This window comes from Zerene cesonia, chromosome 25 (genome assembly GCF_012273895.1).
Source record: "Zerene cesonia ecotype Mississippi chromosome 25, Zerene_cesonia_1.1, whole genome shotgun sequence".
NCBI lineage: Eukaryota > Metazoa > Arthropoda > Insecta > Lepidoptera > Pieridae > Zerene > Zerene cesonia.
The window spans coordinates 407,306-426,527 of record NC_052126.1 but is presented as its reverse complement, the minus strand read 5'-3'; the positions used below and the strand labels follow the sequence as shown (position 1 = coordinate 426,527).

General features: G+C 33.6%; 1 protein-coding gene across 1 annotated transcript; it reads left to right on the top strand.

Moving 5' to 3' along the window:
• Nucleotides 1-848: 848 nt before the first annotated feature.
• Nucleotides 849-18,840, top strand: LOC119836720. The gene is made up of 14 exons (XM_038362155.1): nucleotides 849-996; nucleotides 2,066-2,207; nucleotides 3,114-3,201; nucleotides 6,662-6,843; nucleotides 7,274-7,464; nucleotides 8,716-8,828; nucleotides 9,723-9,888; nucleotides 11,109-11,395; nucleotides 13,253-13,384; nucleotides 13,817-13,937; nucleotides 14,408-14,526; nucleotides 15,057-15,286; nucleotides 15,822-16,005; nucleotides 17,967-18,840. The coding sequence occupies exons 1-14, from the start codon at nucleotides 966-968 to the stop codon at nucleotides 18,111-18,113; spliced, it is 2,133 nt and encodes a 710-aa protein (XP_038218083.1). The 5' UTR covers nucleotides 849-965; the 3' UTR covers nucleotides 18,114-18,840.
• The last annotated feature ends 382 nt before the right edge of the window (nucleotides 18,841-19,222 follow it).

Genomic DNA, 19,222 nt, shown 5'->3' with positions numbered 1-19,222 from the left:
CTATAGAAGCAAAACATAACTAGAATTTAATACATTCTACCACTTCTACTAGTAAAACCTGTCACTAATATTATAAATTAAAGTCACAATAGTTTAAAAACAATTCCGCAGCGTATTTACAAGCGAGTCGCGAATTGAATCATAAACGACGCACGTTATCAAGGCCATGGCCAAATATCTGTATGTGATAAAAATGTACGTTAAATTCGTTGTTATTTTATAGAAATTAGGCTAGATAGTATCGAGTATATGTGGATAAAATTTTTTAAAGATGACGTAACTAACTTTCAGCCCTCGGCTGTGTTCTCGTGGTTAAAAAAAAAAACAATATTTTTCATATATTTCGTATTTTTAATATAGCGCCATCTATTGGAATTTTTAAAATTCGCACTAATTCAACTGTTGGGATGTGAGCAGTGAAATATTTTTACTTTGTGCGCGTGGATATGAAGATCTGCGAACCATGAAGATTGAGGGTGGTTATTGCAAATGTGTTGGTCTCATCGCTACTCATTCCTACAGCTAGATAAATTGTCATTTGAGATACTTATCACCGGGTTGAGATGCTTCATTCCCAATATATTTTTATTTCGACGTGAAAGAAAGACAGATATGCACTTCTACATTTATAATACAAGTTAAACGGGTACTAATAACAGGCAATAAACAAAACAATGCAATTAGTCATTTCTAAAAGGTTTATTAAAATAACAATAACAAAATTAATCAAGAGTTTGTGACATAGAAACTACAACGATAATATAATTAAACAATAATTTGGTTGTTTGTTTTATATACAATCGTATCTATATTGCGGACATTAATAATATTTCTTTTGTTTCAGATAAACAGTTACCACATTAGATAAGGGGAATACAGTGAAGTGCTCGGTATAGCTATATTTAATATCGATAATAATTAATAATATAACATACACGTGCCAAATATATCGGAATGTATGCAATATGGATCCTCAAGAATTAGTCCCTTTGGAAGGTAATTTTTTTCATTTTTAACACGCGTTTTTCAATTGTATATATGTATGCTTGTATACTTGTATGTAACCGACTACTCTCGACTCGATTTTGCTTTATACTGTCAGATTTATTATACGTGTACATACACGCGTACACTTTATCAAGGATCGGTGATAATATTTTCATGAGTTTTCTTTTATTTCTCTGTTTTTCCTTACGTAAACTCTGTATAAGAGCAAGTTAAACAACTTACTTGATCAATGTGTTTCTGTATTTATTTTAATATGATATTTTATGAGTTTCTATTCATATGATATTAGTTTTACTTTTAGGCAAATATATTTCTTCTTTAAGCGTAATTTTTTTTTAATTACAACCTTTACTAAACATATTATATGATTATATGTTGGTATGACCTTGATTTGGTATAATTTTACTCATAAAACTGATAACGTATTAATAATTAACATAAACGAATTTATTTAATTTTGTGACTGCATTTTCTCATTTAGAGTACGAACCCACTTAAAAAAAACAACAAAAACCGCTGTACTAACAAAATTACTAATATAAGCATATAAATGAAGAAAAACTCATAAATTACTTTCACGATTAAAGCATTTATACCTACCCGTATTTTAAATTACTTTCCAACCATATTCGTCAGTACAGCAGACTGCAGTAACAAATAAATATGTATGTATACAATACAAGATACATATATACGATAAACCAAAAAACACGGGTTTAAATCCCGCCTGGTGCTCAAACTGCTGGGTACATTTTGGTAGGAAAAAAGCTTTGATGAGTTTACCGAGTTCTGGTCGTCGACATGACAATGTTCCAAGTTATAAATTAGCCCTCCAATCTACAAATTACTGGCCCAATCGGACTGTAATTTGGCATGCAGAGAGCCACTATGGTGTAGGCATCTGGTAAAGGAGGATTATGACAATGTCTGCCCACAAAGATAATAAAAGTGGGGATGAAAAAATGTGCTGTAAACATTTATGACAACTATTTGAAGTCGCGAGCAACAGCTTATCAATTATAATTTTCAACTTAATTAAAATATCTTTTCTCGCTAGCCGGATTCCCCCGAATTCGTCCGGCGCGCCAGACGAGCGTCTCGTCACGGTCCTGCTACAAAGGACCCATCAGGCTATGTCGCCTGCTTGCTCTGTTGATTGTTCTGCCATCGCTCTTCATTTTCATACCTCTGTATATGAGGTAAGTGACGTTTTTTTCATTATCAGTTTATGCCACAAAAGTCGCGGAGTTGAAAGGGCCAGGGGTCTATTGTCATTTAATTTTTTAGCCAGTATGGTGGAACCAAGATGGATGCAGAGATTAGGTAATCAGAATGGGCTGAAAATTGTTATATACTACCTGTTCTTGTAGCGGCAAAGACCTCCATCTAGGTTACTAAATTTGTTATTTTAATATAGGTATATATTTTCAAGTACAATACCTACTTCCATTTAAGTCACATTTAAGCTTACTTGTAGAGTGATACTTTTTTGTGCGTTGGTAACAAATGGTTTTATTATCATATTGAACAATAATTATCTAGTGAAGCACTGGTTTCCATTAAAATCCACTTACGGTATGAGACAATAACTACGCTTTAACAAGTTCATTATCCCATCGGTATTCTATAAATGTCCCATTGACGTAAAGCATGCTTATCTATGAAATGAATTAGTTTCTAAACCATTACGTCACCTTCTAATCTATAGTAATTATTCGATTCTGAGAGTCAGAAAATCAATGCATTATTATCTTATCCTATATATACTATAATATCAGTTTAGTTATTAACATTATTTTTTAATAAAATGGGATCATTAGGTTGAAACATGCAGTTATATGTCCCAGCTGAAACACGCGGCGTCACTCACACACGTGTTAAATGCTTAAAAAAATTTCATGCAGTTATAAACAGTTTTCGCGTAAAAGAGTAACAATCATCCATACATCCATCCATCCTTTCATACAAACATACTTACAAACTGTCGCGTTTGTAATATTTGTAAAATGTTTTAGTAAATTGTTGGGCTAATTATTCATAAATGGCTATTTATTCAGTTACTTATGGTTCAAGAAATTATGTTTTAATTTTTGACATTATTTCAGGTACCGAGTATTTTCAGGACAGATGTATCCAATGAGTATGACAGACATGAGGCTAATAGATAGCAAAATATCACCCACATGGTGTCAGGTACGTTCATAGCTACTTCAATACTATAATAAAACCTATTTTACACGCTTTTTTACACGCTTTTTATTAGCTTCACCTGTATGTTTGTTTGTTTGTATGTTTGTTTGTTTGTATGTTTGTTTGTTTGTAACTGACTTCTTTGGGCGCGATTTTGACCCACTTTAAACGGCCAGATTTCGTTCAAACTTTGTAGATTTATTGAGGACCGATGACAATACACTAATTTGATAAAATTATTCCAGTTTTCAATTTGCAAAATATGATTTTTGTTAAAGCGTGTTTTATAGTTTTTTTAAACTATTATATTTTATTTATTTATTGTTCTATCCACTTTCGTACTCTTGTAGGGTACGATTTAAAAAAGATATTTCAAAATGTTTTTGGAAAATGAGGAAAATTTTAGCGATACATAATTTTTTTAATATTGTATTTGTTATTATCTTCTTACAGTGTATTAATCGATTGTTTAATAAAGTGATTTTATTTACAAGCTCTCTGAAGTTGTGTTACTCAGGTAGATATGACAAATCCTACTAATATTATAAATGCGAAAGTTTGTAAGGATGTGTGTGTGTTTGTTGCTTTCACGCAAAAACTACTAAGCCGATTGCAATGAAATTTGGTACGTAGACAACTGGACAACTGGAATAACATATAGGCAACTTTTTATACCGATATTCCTACGGGATACGGACTTAAGCGGGTGAAACTGCGGGGCGCAGCTAGTATACTAAAAGCTGTACCTAAAACTCAAAGGTGACTGACTGACAGACATAGTGTTCTATTAACGCACAGCCCAAAACCACTGGACGGATCGTGCTAAAATTTGGCATGCAGATAGATGTAACGACGTAGGAATCCGATAATAAAAGATTTTAATAAATTCTACCCCCAAGGGGAAAATCTAGCGGGTGAAAGTTTGCACCATGAAAAATTATTAGGACCGCGCCTGCGAAGTTTCGGGCAATACATTTAATATTACCTTCCTTCTAGAATATACTCGTAGGGTGTACGGTTTCGTAAATAGGCCTTAGTCGTTCAAAATAATTTGTATTAAACTGCACTATTCAACATTTTCAATAATATTTATTCATAGATTACATTCTTATATTTACACACTGCACATATTCTTGACAAATTAAATAAATTAATGCAAATAATATCACCCTCATTTATTCAAAGTGTGTGCACATTGATTAGACTTATCGGTCGAAGAGCCATCCTTCTAATACTATTATGTCACAAATAATAATACTAGCGGCAGCCCCGGCTTCACCCGTGGTACGTTATTTCTCTCCATAAGAATCTTGCTTGTACTTTAACAAAAACATTTAAAATTTCGAAATTTGTCGAGCCGTTCTCGAGTTTTACTCTTAGCGTTTTGTTTTTAATAAAAAAAAAAACAAATTTAAAAGAAATGTTTATCAAAGCTCAAACGGTTCACTTATCCGCCTCTCCTTGAAACAATTTAGGCATTTTTCTCTCTGACAAATTATCCTACTCTCAAGGTTGGGGTCTTAACACAGTATTTTTTAAATTATATGCTGTGTAATCGATCATAAAAACATTATATCCTTAAAAGTCTTCTTGTATATCTATTTTTTTTTTACTTATGTTATTTTGTTTATCATCAAAATTTGCATAAAAATTAACACTACATACCAAAATATTGATTCGTAGAGGCTACAAGAAATAGTCTGAATTTGAAGGGACAAAACATCTGATTACGAATAATATATAAATATCTTTATCTATATCATACATCACGCCTTGGATCGGCATATTTTATATTACGACTTATGAGATTATTCTAATCACAATATATCAGCCTTCGATAAAACCATCAACCATATAAATATCCAAGCAAAGCTTTCGATTAATAAACGTTTATTTTAAATATACCACAGATAATAATAAAACTATAGTCTGTTCTTCTATTATAAACAGTTAAAATGTATTAGTTGGACGGGTAATCTGAAAAAGCATTGTACCGAATTAAAAAAATCTTAAACCGTTAGGTTTGTACGTTATCCCTGTATGCTATGGTTTATTTATATACCACTAGCGAATCCGAAGCGAACAGCTAGGCATTTTTTTTTTAATCTTTAAAATCACCTGGCTACGTGTGAAATGTAAAAATTACATTTGATTTGTGTAACCTTATAAATTACTTTATATAGATACTATATTGAATGCAATATAGTTCGAAATAAATCTAAGATCGAATGTATATCTTAAAAGCATATATTTAAAAAAATAATGGAAAATATTGCCCCTTAAACATTAAAAACAAAAAAGGCAAAGTGTAGGATAATTTACTGTAAAATTGTGTGTGCGTTGTCTGTGGATAAAAAAAACAAAATGTAAACTGGTCTATAGATTTTAAAGAAAATAAGTATAGATTGCCATCTATGTTAGTTCTTATATAATTGCGAATAAATCTTTGCGTTGTGAATTGCAGTGATTGCACGGCAAATATGAAAAAGTGCGTCATTAATTTATTAAACAAATGCAAATAGTCTATGTTTGATTTTAAACATCACACATATGAATAATTCATTAAGATAACATTGCTACATATAATAATTTAATAAGACCCTCAGCATTCCATTTCTATTCGTTACGACTTACGATATAACTGTTAAACTACACGACCGATGGTCAAAATTCTTATACAATTACAAAGCTACGTCTGTCCCGAGTAACTTTAACGAAATTTTTATCCCAGATCAACCCGGGTGAAGCCGGGACGAGCTAATATGAGTATACGGACATCCTGTATTAAATTAAATGAAGTTTCAACCAACATGGAGATTACAATAATCACACTTAAAGATAAAAGCACTCGGCTTGTATATTGTAATCGTTCAACTGTCAATATTATTCCGTCGTCTGGTTCAATGCGATAAGATATTTATATTTCACTTGACACTATTATCACTTTAAATATTTCTAGCTTTTTGTTGATACTTCCCAGATTTTATTTCATTTCATTAGAGTTATGTATACTGTCATTAATTTGATTTATTTATCGCGATTTTCCTAAAAGTTTTTGGGACAAATTTCAACCTTCTGATTCTAACATCTCTCACCTACTTGCCAATGTACGTTTTACAAGTAAATATAGGTATATGCATTCGACAAAGTAGCAGTTTTTCGAAGACAGCTATAAAAGCATCATCGCAATAATTAAATAGGACACTCTAATAACTATGGACAAGAACCATTTGCCTAAATTACATATAAAATATACAAAAATTGCTTGTTGAGCAACATTGTGGACCGGCCGCTGAGAACGCTGAGAACGCTGAGGCCGCTGAGAACTAGTCAACACGCTCATTGCTGATAGCAACATGCAGTGTTGCTAGCAACAAGTCGATTGCGTCAAAGCAACGTAGCTGCCTTGTTGCTAAAAAAATGTGAACAATACACGGTTTTACATAGTCAAATTATGCAACAGAGACAAGTGGTGCGATCGAATGCGACCTTCAACGCGTTTGTGGTGCCAGGTCCACCAGACTTCACGGAAGAGCTGGTGCCAGTCTCCATGACCAGGGAACTGGAGTTGGAGGACGATATGAAGGAATACTGGGGCTTCTATCTGCTGCAAGGTTCCACTGTTACCGTGTCTGCTTGTGTGAGGTATTGTTTTATTACGTATTGACATAGCCTAGATTCTCTCATATCTCGATATCTATATATGTATATTTGGTCATTTGGTATTCATTTTTGACTAACTGTTCGCACAGGTTTCGCCCGCAGTTCAAATATATACTGTATCACTCAGTGAGGATATTAGCTTAGCTTGCTAATGGTGTAAAAATTTTTGAAATCGATCTAGTAGATGTTCTTTCTTTTCGTGAGTCCCCAGCGGTATTTGCACCCAGATCCATTATGTTATCTGTGGCGTATGCGAGCTTATGATCGCTTATAAAAAGTAGGGCTTTATCCCGAAGATCTTTAAAATTTGTCCATCTTCTGGTTTTTAATTAGATCATTTTTAAAATTTTTCTCTCCTTGATACCATACAAATTCGAAAAAGCATTGTAAAAATCACTAAATCCTATATCAGGTGGCCTGGTGCATCCCTCATAATGATAAAAGGGTACAAACACCTGCAAGAATGCGCCTACATTGGGGACGACTCATCCGAAGAGCTGGACGAACTTCTGGAAGCCAATAAACTTGGGCTGCTTTCCAACACCTCTCTTCTGGAGAAGATACAACAGCTGAAGAAACAAGATGGAAAGGCCAATGATCCTGGTGAGTAATATAAAGTGATGTAAAGAAAAGAGAAAATATATGTATTCCGTAAAATAGAAGAATACATATATATTATTGAGAGAGGAGGCCCATATCCTCTTCCTTACCTTTCCCAGTCCTTTCCTTTACTCCTCTCTTCAATCCTTTCCTAATCCATCCCTTTCCATTTTGCAGTCGGCAATCCATTTGAAGAGGCGTAAGGTCTGCATTCGACCTTACACCTCTCCAAATGTCCATGGGCGGTGGTAGCGCTTACCATCAGGCGATCAACCAGCTCCATTGTCGACCATGACATAAAAAAATATTAAATTAAAAAGAAGAATAATAGAAACAAAAAAAAACGTTAATTTTTTCACTCTTATTGAATATAGAAAGTTACAAATCTATTGATTATTTGTTATTATTCAAAATTGCTGATTCATTTATCGACAATCAAAATTTTATTGACATAATATATTCATAAATCATTGAATGAATTACTCATTTAATTACGCATACTTTTATATGAATTCACCAGAAATATGCAACGTTTTTATCATTATTATAACTACAAATTACGATGACTCTATTGAGATAAATTCATCATTGAATGTTTACCAAGAATCCAGGACTTAACAGGCACACACACGCACTCATTACCATGAACAAATCCTAAAATATCGTATAATAGACCGTAGTTACTACTATGCCAACATTACACGTTTTTAATTGACTTCTGATAAATATGCCTAACGTGTAGTAATTTATCGATGGGGCTTTTTTGATCAAAATAATTATATAACATAGATCCAATAATATTAATAAATCACGTTAGTAAATTATCAATTGACGCGGCACCTAATGCGTAAATCTGTTTTCGAAATGTACGCAGAAAGTGTCCCATGAGTGACGACATATGTCTCTCTCTCCAACCACATACACAAGACTGTTGCGACTGGCCCTACCTTATTTTATGCGATAAAAAGAGACATTTATGAAACATTTGACGTTCGTCCCAGATCCACCCAAATATTAAGTTTCCTGTTTTACCCCAAGGGAGCATTAATCGATATAAAAAGTATCCTATAACCCAAGTTCGCTCATACCCTGTCTGTATACCAAATTTCATCAAAATCTGTTGAGCAGTTTCAGCGTGATTAACGGACAAACATCCAAACAAACAAACTTTCACATTTATAATGTTAGTGTGAAGTGTGACAGTGTGATTACCCTAAAAATTAGACTATTAATCTACTTATTACGAATTCCTAGATGCAATGAAACGTCACAAAGCTGGCGTCAGCTTCCACGACCCTGGCCGCTCTTCCAACATCACGTCATCAGGCAGTGTGCCGACTGTTGACGTCACGGACCATGATCCGAAAGTAAGTCTCTCAATAATAATGTGCTATTGGGCAATTAATACTCTTTTATAAGCTACACCTCCATGTTTGTAAGCGACTCCTTTAGTCTCGATTTTCAGCCAGTTTCAACGGACATATTTAAATAAGCTCTGTAAACTTTGCAAGGATTAACAATGCAATAGTTTTATGAGTTTGTCTTGTTATCCATAAGCAACGCTTGGATTCAATAATTTCCTTACGTGTACTCCTTTATAAGAGACCAGCTTCGCCCCGCGGTTTCACCCGCGTAAGTCCATATCCCGTAAAAATATCGGGATAAAAAGTTGACTATGTGTTATTCCAGTTGTCCAGCTGTCTACGTACCAAATTTCATTGCAATCTGTTCAGAAGTTTTTGCGTAAAAAACACACACACATCCTTACAAACTCGAATTTATAATATTAGTAGAATAGAATTATATGAAAGAACGTAAAAACTAATAAATACTTATAAGTAAATACCTATATATATTTATTTGCTATATTTTCTCCTAAAATAAATAGCTATGTGAATGAAATGTGACGTTATGTAATAACAGATTTATAGACTTATCACAATCTATACTTAGCATTAGTAAGTTGAAGCATATTGAAGTGTCTGTCTGTCTGATTTTAAAATACCTAATAAAGATAAAGAAATTTCAAGTGCTTATTGCTATCATAGAATAAATGTTTTGTCAGTTACTTATTAGTATCTCCACGATAATATTTAAAAATGCTGAACAGCTTTTAATAGAAATTTCAGTAGACATTTTATCATTGTGACATTTTATCTCAAATACCATCAAATTCAGCAACAAAATTCACAAGTCCAAACAAATATATTTTTTTATATCGTTAAGTATTCAATAATAAACAAATCGTAATATCATCCCAGGAGCTCCGAGAAATCTTAGAAAGGTTGCACGCACTACGAGAAGCGGCTAAGACCGAATCGCTCAAATATTACCGACTACCCTCGCATCTGATGTCCTTGCCGGCACTTCACAGGCACAGAGACGCTAACGTGGACATTGATCAGAGGAAGTGGTTGTCTTTCAAGGGTATGTATTTCTTTTTTATATATATTTACTAGGATATTCTGTTGAAATTCTTGTTTTATAGTACATTTGATTGTGACCTAATTTTACTAAAAACTTAATGATTTTGGATTTCAAAAGATTTGGTGCTACATTCACGCAAAAGTTATTTGAGTTTGGACAATTTTTAATCTAGTACCGTGTAAATAGATGCGTTTAAATAAAATAAATGTGGTTATTACTTCGAGTTGTATTTACCTAAATAGTATGTTTATTTCAACTTTTCAATAAAAACAGCGAGCTAACTCAAATCGATTTAATTGTCTGTAATTGACAAATTTATACATCGTGACACATGATAATGATCCTAACAAAACTACAAATTACTAAATAGTTACTACATACTTGCATCGCATAGATAATATTAACAAACGCAGAATGGAAAGTGGAATCTTCCAAAGGCATAAGAGTAATAGAACAGCATTATCATTGTGTAAACGAACCCATTTATCGAAACAAGTAGGCATAAGATACACACAGACGATTGTATTGCACCCTCAATTATGTCAAAAGCTTATTGTGATAAATTTCTAATAATACAGACGATAATGCTATCGCACAATTGACGTTTAACAACGTTGCTTAATGGGATTAAATAAATGAAGTAATTAGTGCGTTAGAGCTGGCTGAAGTAATAAAATTAAGACGCACTGCAGATATCGTTTTCTTTCAAGTCTTGTTGATAATAATGGTTCTGTCGATAAAATGTCGGTCTGTACGATGTTGAAAAACAATAAAATTATTAATATTATGTTCTACCAGTGTCTAGAATTTAATCATTCATAATTATTGAAGTTCATTCATAACAGAACAGTTTAAAGGTGTGTTCGTGTAAATTGTAAAATACCAAATGTTTGAGAATAAATGTAGTTAAGAGAGGCCAATATATATGTAGAGCGGTAGTAGCTCAGTAGTTAGGACCTCGCATATTAATCGGAGGTTTGGGATTCGAGATGAAGTACACGTGCAAGCAATAAGCTGATTTTTCAACTTATTACCTATATTACCACCGCTCAAAAACTGGCATGTTCAAGAATCAAAATTTCGAATACACATGACCTCAGCACATGGCCAACGTGGTGGATTGTGAACTTTAACCCTCATAGGCAGACCGTGTCCTCGCAGTGGGAACATAATATATGGGCTGGTGATGATGATGCTGATTAAAATACTCTTTTTTTCAGATATCGATGGAAAAAGTAGTGAACAAGTAACAGAGAAGACTGAAATAGAAATTAATAATACACTTAATAAATCTCCATCTATAGATAAAAAAGAAAATTCAACAAATTATAAAAATGAAACAGATATTAAAACTATGGCAATGGATGTTCATAACATAACTATGAAATTAAGTGGTGTAAATAATACTGATATCCCTATTACAAATAAAGATGAAGAAACAAATATAATTAAAGAAAGTTTAGATAAAAATACAGATAACACAACACTTAAAGCAGCGGAATTAGAGGTAAGTAAATTAAATATTAACTTTAAGAATTTTCAAGAAGCCGCCCATGAGCATGAATACGCTACCCGGTGTTAAGGGGTAAAAGATACGGAAATGATTGACGCCTGGAAAGAAGGAATGGATGGGATAGGGTGATTAAAAGGAAATAGGCCCCCAGACCTATCTTCTTGTATATTTATTGTTTATTTACTTACATTTTTCATTTATCAGGGAGAACTATTGAAGAAATAACGTTATAATATCATCATTGATAAATTCTAGTTATAAATTTGTATTCCAAAGTTTTAATGAAATAATAAGAAATCATAGAGCAACCACGAAAACTTTATAGCTTTATACATTATAGTAAGTTTTACTAAAAGTCGCATACGAAAATTTTAACCAGTTAAGATTGTTATATCAAAAGTTTTAAAGCTTACATAATAGTCACGTTTATAAAATGTTTTGTAAAGTTAAAAGACGTATGGCTTTTTCTTTGGAATCATATAATAGTCTCCTAGCTGTTTTAAATATGGGAGTCTAATCATTCGGTACGAATTGGTCCAGCTCGCAGAGGAGCAGGCACCACACACCCACAGCATAGCATGTGAATACTTCTGTGTTTCAATGATGATGATGATGATTATGATATCCTTTTCATCACTTGACCCTATATCATTCGGGCAATGCATTTGCAGAGGTAAGGCCTTTGCAAATGTTCATGGGCGGTGGTAATCGCTTACCATCAGGCAAACCTTTGGCTAGCTGGCTGGCTACAGGCTTGTTGCCGCTCTAACAAAAAAAATAATTTTCATCCAGCAACTGATTTTATACTCATATTACTCTTAACTATGGAACAAAGAAGATTGAATTTAAATAATTTTTACAAGTGCGTTAATGTCCTTATCTTTATTATGTCAAGATAATGTTTATTAAACATTGACGCGTGCTATTTTTTTATTACATGAGCTAATTTACATAAGTGGCGAATTTTTATATACACAATAAAATCCGCGAATGGAATATTTTCGTGTGATAAATGTTATCCTATTGTCATGCGAAAATCACACATTTTATCAACACGATTATCTATTGTTACTAGGTTTATTTATTGTTATATTTATTTTATTACTGTGTATTTTATGGTATCTAATGATACAATTAAAGGATTACATGTCAGTTGATATAAATGAATGACACGTTTTTTATAAATTATTGCAGTATGTATGATGATAATTTATTATTAAGAAGACCCAACCAACCAACTTAAAAAAAGGAGTAGGTTCTGAAGTCGACTGTACTTTTTTTAAGCTCCGAACTTTCAACTAGGTTAACCGTTAAATTTGTTTGATTTTTGTTTTATTTGACACCTGGTGATCTAGTTCTTACAATTTGATGGCGTTGTAGTTTTTTGACGAGAATAATAATGTATGTGTTCTGTGGACGCTAGTCTATTACATAGTAAACTTATGTATGAATATTGCAAATAAATAAATAAATTATTCTTATTTCTTTTTGATATCGAAAATATATTGAATTGAGTCCGCGACGCTATACTGTTAATTCCAATATCTATATAATGTTAATTCCAATAAATTATGTAATACGCGTCATACAGGTCATAATTTCTTCGAAAACTATTAGTTACTTACTCATATGATTAGTTAAATATGCTCTCGTTATTTCTGTTCTTGATAATTAGTATACTTACTACATACCACTTCTGCGCTCGCAGCTTCGGCAAAAGCTCCATTAAAACTGATACACCTATTTCAAAGATAAAACGATACAAACCAAGAGCTTTTTCTATATTCGTTATTAACCACATATTCCCAATTTTTTTAATACTTATCTAATTACTAAAATGTTCATTTATAGAACACAAAAGAAGACACCAATTCCAAAGAAGTATTCTATCAAGTTCTGGAACAATTGCAATCACTTGGTGACAGAGGGAAGAGGGTACTTCTAAGACTACACGAGACAATGGGAGTGCAGTATAAGGAAAAGGTATTTTAATTTAATAAAACACGCTACTTGTACATATGTCTACAGCTCACTGATCGTATGTTTATAGAAAAGAGGAAATAAATTGAAAAATCGATTTATTTCCTGCACGACTGGTTTTGAATTTTATTCTCTTTTTATTAAATCTGAAGTCCTCACCACTGCGCCCCTGTACAAGTCCCGTGTCCCCTAGTGGGGTATGGGGTAGATGATATACATCTCTTTCACTGATCGATTTTCTTTATGGACAAGTAAGTGATCAGCTTTCTAGTAAGTAAGTGATTCAGCCAGACCGATACATTGTTTTTTGTGCGTCCCCACAGGATTTAAAAACCAGGACCCCCCGGTTCTACGCTCACACGTTAACCACTATAGCAAGGAGTCAGTCTGCACCACTATACTAGATATAAAATAGCAATGTTTTTCACCTTTCAGGAGGCGCCAGATTTAACAAATCTAATGTCAGCTGTCACCGGCAGTGAAGAACAGCTGGACCACCTGCGGAAGGTGCTGGTGGAAAACATTGATGAGGAGAGGACCAGATCGCAGAGGCAACGTGAGTCGTTAATTTTTTGCATTAGATAGGAATACTTTACTTACAATTCTTCTTAACGAAGAAGATCACCAACGACCCTGGCGAAGGAGGTACATATGTACCTCCAGAGTGGTGGCTCGGTGGTGGAGAACCTTGAACTTCAAAATCGATAAGTCTAGGTTCGATACTGGGCGAGTGTGCAGGAAATAAATTGATTTTTCAATTTATCTGCACATGTGGATAACATCACCACTACTTAAAAACGATGAAGGAAAACATCGTGAGGAAACCGGCATGTCCAAGAATCAAAAAAGTTCGACGACATGTGACTTCTGCCAACTCGCACTTGGCCAGTGTGATGGATTATGGCCTGAACCCTCATAGGAGGCCTGTGTCTCAGCAGTGGAAACATATATATGGGTTGATGATGATGATAATAAAATGTGGCTTATGTAAATAATTCATATATGTAATAATTTGTTTTATATTAGAAAAGCGTCGAGATGCGAGAGCAGAGGCCAGAGCCAAGCGCGAGCTGATGCTGGGTCAGATAGAACTTACCAAGCAGCTTAATGAAGATGACGAGGCGAGGAACTACGCGGCGGAGGAGGTAATCAACTAATAAATATATAAAATACGTTTTTGAAACTCGAACCTGTGTCTGTCGCCATTACAGGGAGATGCCACATCACTTTTCATGATTCCCTTAAATAAATATAAAAATTGAATTAAACAAAATAATTATTTTGTTTATTTTTATTTATTGATAAAATAAAAAGTGGTTGGCAAGTAGATAAGTACATACTAAATACTAAAGTGGCTTTGTTTCTAAAAATCCTATAGCAATCTCTGCCAAACTACCTGATGGCAGGAATACTTGTATATAGAACGTATAGGTGCGCCATGATAAGTTTTAATAATCAACTGATTAATAGAAAGTTATCATCATTCAGAATACAATTTAATACAACTCATATTATATTAACATGAAAACGGTTTTAACGAGCGAGCAAACTTACGGAAAACTTAAATTTCTAAATATAATCCTCGCGTAAAAGAAAACACTTGGTTCTAAAGAAGCTATTATGACCTGAATAGAAGATATCCCTTAGTGAAAGCTTTTATGATTATCATTCCCAGGGCCTCCCCGACCTCTACGCTGACATCCACCAAACAGTGAACGAGACCACCAACGGCATAGACATGTCTAACTCCGAGTTCTGGTCTTCCTTCTCCAGCAGCGAGGAGGCGTTGCTGGAGTGTGAGGGCCTGATCCTCAACCTGCCGCTCACGCCGAGCGCGATGTGCCAGCCGGGGGTGGGGGAGGAGGGGATCATGAACGCGGCTAGAGTTAATGCTTTGACATATAGGTAAGAGTCAGTCTGTGAAAAGTGACGTCCCGTGTCACCTTGGTTTTAGGGCAGACGATTTCAGGTGATCAGACAGTTCTGCCTGCCAGACCGAGTCATTTTTTACCTATAAAACATTGTACCAATGTGAGATTGTACGTGTGAGTTAATCGTTTCATAGAAAAAGTCTTTTATGAAAAGTTTTTTTCATTTGAAAATTTACGAATAGTCTCGTCTTAGAGTAAATTACATGATTTCATCTTTTTCATAATCAGTCTATTCCATCCATTGCATGTGGTGGTCTCCATGTAGGCCTTTAAGATATTATTTATTATTGTACAAAGAATGTTAAATTTTTTTTATTTTTCAGAATTATGAAATTTTCGTACGATTAAGATAATATAGCAAAAGCATTCAATACTACATACAATATACGTTTTAAAAACAGATTTTTCTTAGGTCTGGAAGATTTTAGTGGCTGTTATTATTTTATGGCAATTCCAATTTGTCATTTTCTTAGTATTTGTTATTGTTATGTATATGAAACATCTTCCAGGGTCCCAGCAAATGGCTACTACTTCTTCGTATTCAACTCTGAGAATGAAGTCCAGAAGAACTTCATCAAAGCCAAGTTCGATCTTCAGAAAACGAGATATGACATTGCGAGAACGACGCTACGCGAATGCAGAAACAGTACTGATAGATGTGACCTGTCACTTGATATTTTCTCTACACAAAAGGTAAATTATAACAGAATTTAGTCTAAGATATTTTTTTAAGTAAAGAAACATTTGATCACGAGACGGGATTCTAACCCGCGTCATATCGCCGAACCATGGTAACTCCTGGCCTACGGGTCACCCGTGGTCCCACGTCATAAATTGAATTTCTTCTACTCGTTCGATTTCATATACTTAAAAGACACCTTTCACCCGGGAAAAATTAAACGTTGAATTACAAGAATTTGTTATAGATAACATTTCAATGATAGTGTGTGGGGCCTATCGTCATCAATAATCTATTTCCAAGGAAATTAGAAAAGCCCAACATTGATTTAAAAGACTTGCTCCATTGTGTATATTATAATCTAACGGTACTTACACTTACTACTACAATATTACAGCGAAAAATATAAAAAAAAACATTTGCTATGCATTGGTTTCGCTAAAACTAGAGAATATTTGTGGTTAAGGAAATGTTTAAATGATGAGCAACATTAATAAAGAACAAAAAACGTTATACAAATATAATGTTATGTAGACAATACGAAACTCCTCGGATTGTATAGCTAGTAGGACCTCACATGATTTATTCAGTTTATTTTATGATAACAAACTGAAATAAAGTCCTTATAAGTATAGTTTAAAAATAAAATACTTAATTTCGCACGTGATAAAATTGCAAAATCTTTTGGACAGTTGATTTTATTAATACTAGTGACCCGCCCTGGCTTCGCACGGGTACACATGATAAGTATTTACATATAAAATTTCTTCTTGAATCACTCAATCTATTAAAAAAACTATCAAAATCTATTGCGTAATTTTAGAGATCATAACAGACACACGGCGGAATGCGACTTCATATTATATATATGTATTGATGAAGAGATTTACATGAGAAAAACAATTCGCCATTCCTTTTCGTTTCAACATGAATGGTCTTCTAACGATATCATAGATATTTAACAATGTGTTCCTCGACGACTATAATTTTGAGGTCTTCAAAAGAAGAGGGTACAGGTACCTTCTAGGGAAGCGCGCTCCACCTTAGACCACATCTTACCATCAGGCGAGATCGTGGTCAAGCGCTTCCCTATCATGAACAAAAAAAAAACAATCATTGGCAGGCTATCCTTAGCACCATCAACTGATTGTATATAAATAAACCTTGGCAGGCTCATTTGAATAAATGCCTCGTATCGTTCAAGAATACCTAATAGGAAGATGTACCGTCGTTTTGAATGTTTTCAACAATACAATAGTATACATAATATATGATAAAATAGCTACTTTCGGAATGTTAAAGCTATTGACTAGAAGACAAATGAAATTAAAAAAAAAATATTTTGTTATACCGCACCGACCTACCAAATTATTTACAACTTATATATTTTTAAGTACCATTTTGATATAATCACATATAACCTAATAATAATAATTCACTATTAATTCTTAATTAATCTTGAAACATACTTTCATCTAAATCGCTTATTTTTAATCTCCGACTCAAAATGAGCACATAACTACTTGTACTTATAACTCTGTGACATAACTCTCGATTGGGCAATTTCAATTATTGATGAGGGGATCTGACTCAGTTTCTTATTTCACAACTCCTTCAATATATCAAATCAAAGGACTAGGCAAGTTAAATACTAAACATTATGTCAAATTTCACCCCCTTGTCTCTTTGGTACAGTGGTTAACGCGTGAGCGTAGAACCGAAGGGTCCTGGGTTCGAATCCCGTTGGGGATGCACAAATAAAATGTCTCGATCTGGCAGGACATAGAAGGCTTATCACCTACTACCATATGTAAAATCAATCAGTAAAACAGATGAATATCATCTACCTCATACCCCACTAGGGGACACGGGACTTCACTTATGTCAAATTTCCAATTTAAGATGGCCGACAACACACCACGGGGTTCAAGGTTTAAATTTTTCATTTAATGTTATAAAAACCTTTCATTTCCAGGTTGTATTGGAGTTACCTCTACGAAACAACGATTCTCTATGGAATGAACAATTTGTCATCATTTCGGAATGCGAACCCCGGACGTCTGTGTACCTCTTCTGCGTCATTGCGGTTCCTGTACTCATCATGATGTTTGCCTTCCAATGAAATTGAAAAGAACCTGGTATATGGACTCTAATAAGTTCGAGGTTATGATGTTTTAGAGTAGAATCAACTCCAGTGTGGGAAAAATACAGAGTTAGCGCCATCACACGGTTGACGGTAACCAACCATAATGTAGAGATCTATTCAACATCTTTGTTCGACAATATTCTAACAAAGTCCAGAATATTTATAGGATATTGTCAAGTGGTAAGAAAATGTTGTGTCATTCTGTAAAAATGGCTTCATTATGGATTATGTAAATGTCTAGAATGCTCTTAAAGGCCATTAGAGGACGATGAATATTACAGGGTTATAATATCAATAAGTTGAGAACCTTCCAGTAATGTCGCAACAGCATTTATATATTTACACGATGTAGCGTATATGAATAAGCCAACTTTCTGTGCAGTTTGATAGACAAACCAAACGGAGTTGCCCTTATAGTAGAATAGTTTTGTTGATGAGACAGCCTAGGAACTACCCAAATACGAGATTTCCATTGAAAAAGATATTGTTGTAAAAACTTCTTAGCTTATGGCTATAATAGTGATTATTATGATGCATAGCAACACGTCCATAATTCGTTTTAAGATTCTTCTGCACACACATCTTCATGTAACGGACACTTTTCTTTAGATAAATAAATGCCGCCTATACAATACATTTATGTTTATTCCTGTATTTGTATTTCTTTTCAACATTTATTAAACTTTACACGTTACCTTATATATTCCACTGCTAAAAACATTTATATTGTGGTTTACAAAGTATAACTATCTATCATCTGTATATCGTGAATTTAATTAAGTTATAATTTTATACTCAAAATTTTTTACTTTTCATTATATTTTTAAAGTTACTCAGTTATATAACAGTAATATTTCTCGATCACATTTTAATATTTACTCGCACACTGCAGTGTCTTTATATCTTTGAACTATTTATTAAATTGTTCATTTATTTTATGAGTAAGTAATCGAAATTACCTGAACTAATTCTATGGATGAATGACATATATTAATGATTATAGACCGTCACAGATTATACATTGGACATGGAAATGAATCATACAAATAATAACATTAATTTCTGCTAAGAAATATGAATTACTA